The sequence below is a fragment of the Vigna radiata genome, chromosome 9, assembly GCF_000741045.1.
Source record: "Vigna radiata var. radiata cultivar VC1973A chromosome 9, Vradiata_ver6, whole genome shotgun sequence".
NCBI classification, from domain to species: domain Eukaryota; kingdom Viridiplantae; phylum Streptophyta; class Magnoliopsida; order Fabales; family Fabaceae; genus Vigna; species Vigna radiata.
The window spans coordinates 19887744-19895790 of record NC_028359.1 but is presented as its reverse complement, the minus strand read 5'-3'; the positions used below and the strand labels follow the sequence as shown (position 1 = coordinate 19895790).

The following is an 8047-nucleotide window of genomic DNA, read 5'->3' as shown; positions in this document are numbered from 1 at the left end:
TACCATTGTTATTGTTCACCAATCAAAACATTTATTTTATCTCAGTAATTGCAGCTTTCTTCTTAGAAAATAAAATCAGCATTGATTTCAAAGATGATCTTTCTTCCCTTTAGAGAAAGACAAACACCAATGTGGCTTCAATTGTTTCCTAGTTTTTTTTTTTTTTTTTTTTTTTTTTTTTTTTTTTCTATCAAGCAATATACTATCTTAAATTGCCTCTTCTTTTACTAAGAATGGAGTTAAACTGAATATTTTATGGCTCAATTCCCGTTTATTTATTCTATGTCAATAGACAAAGCATCTATCCCTTTTCCACATTTCCAGGTTAACCTTGATATTTAACATCCCCATCTTACTACTAGATTCATTCCCCTGAATATTTTTGTGTATTGAAACCTTTAACACAGTGGTATTTGCTCAATACAGATAAAAAATTAACAAGCCCCTCCAGATTAAAACAGCACAAAGATGAATCTTTGAAAAAGAACACTCAGATCTACTTGAATTTTGCACTTATAAACACAGATGACATTCCTTTGGTGCTTATGAGCATACCAAATAATATGGACCAACAAAGGCAGAAGGCTATAGGATGCACATGATCTAGTAAAAACCAAAAACAAGATAATACGTAGAACTTGCATATTTAGCAACAGTAGCCTACTGAATAGAAAATGACAAAACATCATAGTAATAATAATCTATAACTGTTAGAATCCGCCACAAAATTCCTTTATGTTTGCATGAACAATGATATGAAAGGAAACTAATCAAAAGATAAAATATGTCCAAGAAGTCATACAGCATAACTAAATTACCTTGCATTTTGAATGAATAACACAAACTGCAAATATACAGTAATTTTCTATCATTTTTTTTTGGATTAAATTACTAACACAATGATAGCAAAGTACTGTGCCATATATATTCACATAAAAATTTAGAATATTCTTTAAGGAAACAGCGTATTGCAAGAAAATAGGCAGATCCAACTCAAGTACTACGAGCTACAGATCTTCATATACATAAAAGAAATCGTGAATAACAGAATTTATTAAGCACTTTATTAGAGAAAAGTTTATTACCCTGTGGCTACGAGACTGTGAACCTACATTTCAAATTCAAGTTTACCAAAACTATTGAGAGAAGTGATTATCAAACTCAAACAAAGCAAATAATGCAACCTAATTGGGAATTTAGCAAGTCATATCTATCCAATAAAAAATACAACAAGAAACTTCATATGTTGTTAACGAATGGAAGGAAAGGAAGTTGGTAACAAGTTAAAACTGTATAGCTTACCCACTAGCATCAATCACATCCCTGGAAATCTTCATTTTTTTGGTAGTCCCTTTGTATAAATCCTCCAAACTGCATTGCAAGGTTCTCTCAATAGGTGCACTTTTCCTTGGCACATTGACAGAGCCTTCTCCAGCCGCATTCCTACTAAAAGAGGTAAAAATGTCATCCCCAAATCTGGGAAAGCCAGATGGACCGGCACGGCCACCCATATCCCCCATTCCAAAGGGACTCGAAAACCCAAAGAACTCCGAAAATATATCATCTGCACTTCTAGGGTTGAACCGGAAAGTCGTTGATCCACCATCAGTGCCACCGGAAAATCCACCAGCACCCGGAGGTGGCACCTGCCCTTTCAATCCCTCCTCACCATACTGATCATACACTGCCCTCTTTTGTGGATCACTCAAAACCTATTCACAAATCAAATCACCACCATAACCCATGATTCCAATGATCCAAATCACAAGAAAATGCAAAACTGGACACCCCAAATTTCAAATTGCAGAAATTAGTAAAAGAAATAAAAGCACTGATAAATTCACCCGCTTGCTTTCGCAATCCAATCGGCATTACATTGAGATTGGGAGACAAAAATTACATATATACGGCGACATAAAACCCACAATTCCAATTCTCAAGAACACAAAATTCAACACCTAAAAGTTCATATTATAACAAAGAAACAAAGAAAAACATAAAATCTTTTATAGAAGTTTTAGCTTTTTTCCATATGCAATTGGCACTGCATGAAGAAAATTTTTTGTTGAGAGAATTCGTACATCATAAGCTTCCGAGATTTGCTTGAATTTGGCTTCAGCATCCTTTTTATTGTTAGGGTTCTTATCAGGGTGCCACTTCATAGCAAGCCTTCGATAAGCTTTCTTGAGATCCTCATCGCTGGCACTTCGATCTACCTGAAGAAGTTTGTAATAGTCCACTCCCATTTTCCAATTTGCCTCAGCCGGAAGAACAACGTCTGCGTAGTTTAGAGTCACCGGTGGAAGAAAGAGGCGAAACAAGACATATCCACGAACACAGTCATACAAACTTGTCTGGGCTCAACAAACAACACTCTTGTACTTTTCACTAGTATCAGGCCCAGTTGTCCTCCAACTTTGGAGTCGTACTTTTTTTGTGTGTATAAAATACATGTAACATCTATAAACATTTAATTGAATAGGGTTATATTACATGATAAAAAACAATAATAATTATTTAACACAATCATACATCATTGTCATGTGTTTTTCTATACTTTTTTTGTCGACTTCTTATACCAAATAAGAATTTAATTTGGATATCGAAAAACCATATTTTGCATTGTCATTTAGTTACAATATATATATATATATATATATATATATATGGTAATATATTTAATGTTTAAAAATTATAGATATGTGAATTTTTTTTTTATTAATTTACTGTGTAAAAAATTCCATAGAAATGATTTATTAAACTCATTTAATAACGATGATGTTGTGCCATTTAGCATACTTTGCAATATTCTTTTATTCTAAAAAGTATTTGTATGTTTTTACTAAAATTAATATGATGTAATATTAAAAGATTCTTCTTATCTTATAAATATTTTTATAAAATTAATTTTATTTAAAACTATAACCTAACATTAAAGATGAATATTTTTTTTATTTGTAATGTAACATCCCATTTTTAATAGTAAAATACTACTAAAATGAATATTATATATATGACAAATTAACCACTATAAGAAATAAACCTATGAAAGATAATATCTATACCTGTAGATTCGTTCGACTTTTTTACTGAATCTCCTCGATCACCTATCACTGAAGTAACTGAAACAAATGTCCCCTTAAGCTCACACCAATCAGGTGATCATCGCCAAAGAGAAAACATACAAAGACAGACAAACACAGAAGCAAGGGTGAGCTAGATATACAAAGATCATACAACCCATACTGATTTAACCAATACATAAGCATGTAATAACCAAGTATTTCAAGCATGCAAGGACCATAACACAATACAAATTATACTGAATGCATTATTTTGATACCAAAGACCGGCCACATGATTTGACCATCCGGACTAGTATGAAATGTCAAGTTCCAGGGGTTTGTGCACCCGGGTAGTGTAGTAACTGGAAAACCATCAACTGCCAACCGAGGTTAGTCCGTTATAACTCACCTAAGAACCTATGGGCTAGGACCTCCTGCTATTCTCACCACATGACTCATCACTCTCTACTTGAGCATGGATGATTATTAAAATGTCAAGATAAACCCCATAAGGACACTCTGGCCATTCATATGGTCAATCACAACAAACCATAGTGCACCACCATGTAACCTCCCTTGAGGATCATGGAAGTACGTTCATCAACCATACAGGGCACCACCATGTAACCTCCTTTGAGGATCATGGAATTACGTCCATCAACCATACTTATAACCAACACCAAGAAGTTCCTCCGTGGAACCCATTTCACCAACCATGAACCTATTTGAATCCATATGAAACCATATACATATAACCTTTCACTTTTACATTGCATACAAACATATATATAATATTAATTATACTTCAAAAGACCACATACAACCCAATAAGTTATCAAAAATCGCATGAAACCATTCTTTATACATTAACAGACAATAACAGTCCAAGAAGAACCACTAAACAACCCAATACCCCTTAAAATCATACTTAAACAAGGAAAATACCTTTGAAACCATCACCAACAATTTCAGAAAGGTCCAAAATCCCCCAAAATGATCTAAAGAATGTCCAAAAATGATACTCGGAACCTTAGAAACCACCCAAAACTGTCCTAGATGATTTTCCTACGACAATAATCGATTATCATACGTAATAATCGATTATTTACGAGAGCTTAGAAGAAAATATGACTTTCTGACTGGAATAATAGATTATCAAGTGAGGTAATCGATTATTGTTATCAATTTTTGACAACAACCTGATTTTTTTGGTTTTGGTGCATCTTAGACATATCCAATTGATCAATTTAAAATTTGTAACACTAATATTGATATGAAACATGTTTATAGATGAAAGTAAAGTATTGCATTGGTCATTTCGATAGGAATTAGATGTACTAAACCAACTCAAATTCTACTCCAAAACATCAAACTCAATACCTAGACAACCCCAAACCCAATTCTAACACTTTGTACCTATTTTAACCAATTTGGTGACTCAAACATTTAGTGATAATTGTAACATTTGAGAAGAATATGGGTATTAGAGATAAGTTAGTTTTGAGATTTTGGTGTCTTTGTTTAGTAATTAATGTTCTTGTGTGTCTATATTTATTCAGACATAATTATTATTTTATTTTCTTTTAATACATTTATATTTCTGCCTAGGGCTAAAAAGGTCTTTTACATTTTATTAATTAGGTGTGTTGAAAATAGAATGACTTAGTTTCAACACTAGGAGGGGGGGGGGAGTGAATTGGTGAAATACAAAAATTAAAGTCTTTTTAAAATCTTTTTCGTAAAGGAGTAAACTTTCAAAAGTTTCTTGAATCGCAAGGAAAATGATAACTCAAGTGCAGCGGAAAATAGTTGACTATGTAATATGTAAAGTCGACTTGAAATGTAAATAGTTCAGGGGTAGAAGATTCAAACGCAGTTTTTATACTGGTTCGGCCAAATTGCCTACATCCAGTGTCCTTCCTGTACCCGGAAGCAAATGCACTATAATGGTCAAGGTTTTTACAACAAGGTTTCTATAGAGACCTCCACGTCAAAATATAAAACACCTCTCTAACCCTCTAACCAAAATATAGGCATATAAACACAAAGAACAACAACAAGATATCCCCTCTTCTGCAGTCTTTAATCACTTTGAAAATCCTTAAAGTACTAGAATGCAGCACGTCCTCTTCCTGTAATCACAATAGGGTAGCCACAATCTTCCAAAGATTGAGAGAAGTAGTTGATCACAAATCAGAAACACCTATCTGTGCAATATGATCGATCTATCTTTGAGCACAATATCTGGCTCTACAAGCAACCACCAAATAATGATCACCACGATCTTTCTTGATGAGTTCTTGGAGCTTAGCACGTTTTGCAAAATCTGAAAAGAATCACTGAAATCGTTAAAATCACAAAAGTCTCTTTCAGAAATCAAACTCGCGTCTATATATAGTTTATCAAAAAACTGACGCTCCTCTAGTTGATTGTGCTACTAATGGAGTTGACTATACATAGTCAGATATAACAGTTATAACAGAAAGTAGCAATCAGACCAACTTAATTGATTCCACATTTAATACAGTTGACTAACAGTTAATGCTTGGTCAAAGATACAAAATATAGTCGTTATACTTCACAAGCAAATTAAATAATATGAAAATTAAATAAAAAGAGATAATGTAAATCTTTTAGAAGGTTTAATGGTTGTTATTTTAAAAAGTAGTTGAAAGAAAATAGGAGATATAATCTTGGCGAGTTTAAAGATTAAAAGAGATATTATTATTATAAAAGGATATTATTAGATATTGTAGACATTTTAAAATATATTCTAAGATATTGTTAATTAAAAGATATCTTAAGATATTATTGGATGTAATTAGATATTATTATTAGATAATTATAATAATACTAACAATGATAATAATAATAATAATAATAATAATAATAATAATAATATATTATTGATAGACTTATTATAATAAATTAAATAATAATATTAAGATAAAATATATTAAGGACTTATTAGAATTAAATTAAAGATAAAGTTAATATATTAGACACCTCCTATTTACATAGAAACTTTGGCCATTAGGAAATGAGGATAGAAACCTAAAACAAAAAAAAAAGAGATAGGGAGAGAGAATATTTTCTAGGAGAGAGAACAATTTCTAGAAGAGAGGCAAAGGAGCTGACCTTAGTGCAAGGGAAGATTTATGATGTTTTTGGAGATTAGATAAAGCCCTAATATTGGCCAAGATATGAAGAAACTTACCTTTTTTTTTCTTGTTTGATTATGTGATTAAAGTGGTTTTATTCTTGATTTTCTTGAGAGGTATGAGGAAGCTTACCATTGTTTTTTGTATGCAATGTATTCTTGATTTACTTGCATTAAAATACTTGTCTGGTATATGTTTATATGATTATGATTATGATTATTTGTTGCTATTGTTGGGTAAGGGTTTGTATGTTGTTAACGGATTGGCAAGTGTACCAAATCGTATCAAGTAATAATAAATGGTAAGTCCAAGTATCGTTTTCCAAGAGACTCGAAAGGCCTTATCGTTCGTGTGAATTAAGATCGTAAGACTTGAAAAGAAAAAATAATTAATTGGGTATGGGAATAAAATATGAACATGCAAAAGAGATTGATTCAATTGACAAGAAGAAAACAATGGATGAATGAAGTTGTTGGGGGTTTATAATTTCATCTTATCCGCTCTCTCTTATTTACTCCTCTTGATTTATTAGCTTGATTAATTAATTGTCATGCAACTTTCTTAGCCTTCCCTTAACCCGATCCCTCGGTGAAAAGAGCCTATTACTAATTACTGGCTTGCTATCCCTAGCCTCTCCTAGCAATTAATAAAGCATTATAGAGCAGAAGTGAAAAACAATTCATCGTCCTACCCCTATCCCTAGGTGGTATTGCTTAATCAAGGAATTACTCACCAGTTCATGACATTACTGTATGTCCCCGTATCAATAAAGACAAACAACAGTTATCAAATGAGTTAAACGATAAAAGCATTAAGCACAGATGAGAACCCAACAATTAACAATCAAAGCATATGGAAACCATATAAATAAATAAGAGTTTCAATAAAAGAGAGTATCAAAAGATTACATTGTTTCCCCCAACAACAATAGGGTTTAGTTCACCATTTTCATGGTGATTCTAGATGAAAAATGGATGAAGAATGGAAAAGCAAACCCTAGAAAAGATGAAAAGGAGCCTAAGCATCCAAGAGATCCTCTCTAGAGAGTGAAATTAGGTCTGGCCACCCCCTTCTGTCAAAAGAATGCATCTAAACTCGCAATAGGGCTCTTTATAGGTGAGGAGCGCAACAGAAAACAAGCCCAAGCCCAGCAGACAACCGCCCGGCAGAACAAGTGTGGCGCCCGACGGTTTCCCTCAAATGGCACTATCGCCCGACGGCAGGGGTCTACTGCCCAGCGGTTTGCCTCAAATCGCAAATCCGCCCAGCGCCCACGCCAGGTGCCTACTCCTCCCCATGGACCGCCCGACGGTGTAATTTGCTGTTGTGCGTCGGCTCTTCAATTCTTCAATTTTCTTCTCTTTTCTTGAGTTTACGACCTTTATCTTCAACTCCATTCTTCACCTTCTCAAAATCGCTACAAAACAACGCAAAACAAGCATAATATCACTAAAAATAGCTTTTGACTCTCTACAGACTCATTTATTGAGTTTTGCTTGATTCTGAGCTCATTCTAAGTAGTAAAGGGAGTAATTTGGTCTAAAATGACATATGAAAATAATTGTTTTTCAACCTTCATCAACACCCCAAACTTAGAACTTTGCTTGTCCTCAAGCAAACAAAACAAAACAGCAACAAAACAAAGCTTGGCTTTATACTATTTCATCCATTGTTTCAACATTCCCAAAATACATGACAAACATTACTCAATCCCAAATCTTCAGTGAAATCAAAATAAGGTGCATGCATGCTTTCAATCCTGAGATTGCACAACAGATGTTACACATTATGAATGACCAATCCACTAAGCAAAAATGCACT

At 33.3% G+C, this 8047-nt stretch overlaps 1 protein-coding gene across 1 annotated transcript in view; it reads right to left on the bottom strand.

Moving 5' to 3' along the window:
- LOC106774243 (dnaJ homolog subfamily B member 1) overlaps window positions 1-2431 on the bottom strand; it is a 4289-nt gene extending 1858 nt beyond the window's left edge. Inside the window, exons 1-2 of the mRNA XM_014661172.2 lie at window positions 2082-2431; window positions 1303-1712 (exon numbers count right to left, since the gene is read on the bottom strand). Coding sequence (XP_014516658.1) covers window positions 1303-1712; window positions 2082-2246 — 575 coding nt within the window. The 5' untranslated portion in view covers window positions 2247-2431. The remainder of the gene's footprint in view (window positions 1-1302; window positions 1713-2081) is intronic.
- Between the last annotated feature and the right edge of the window lie 5616 nt (window positions 2432-8047).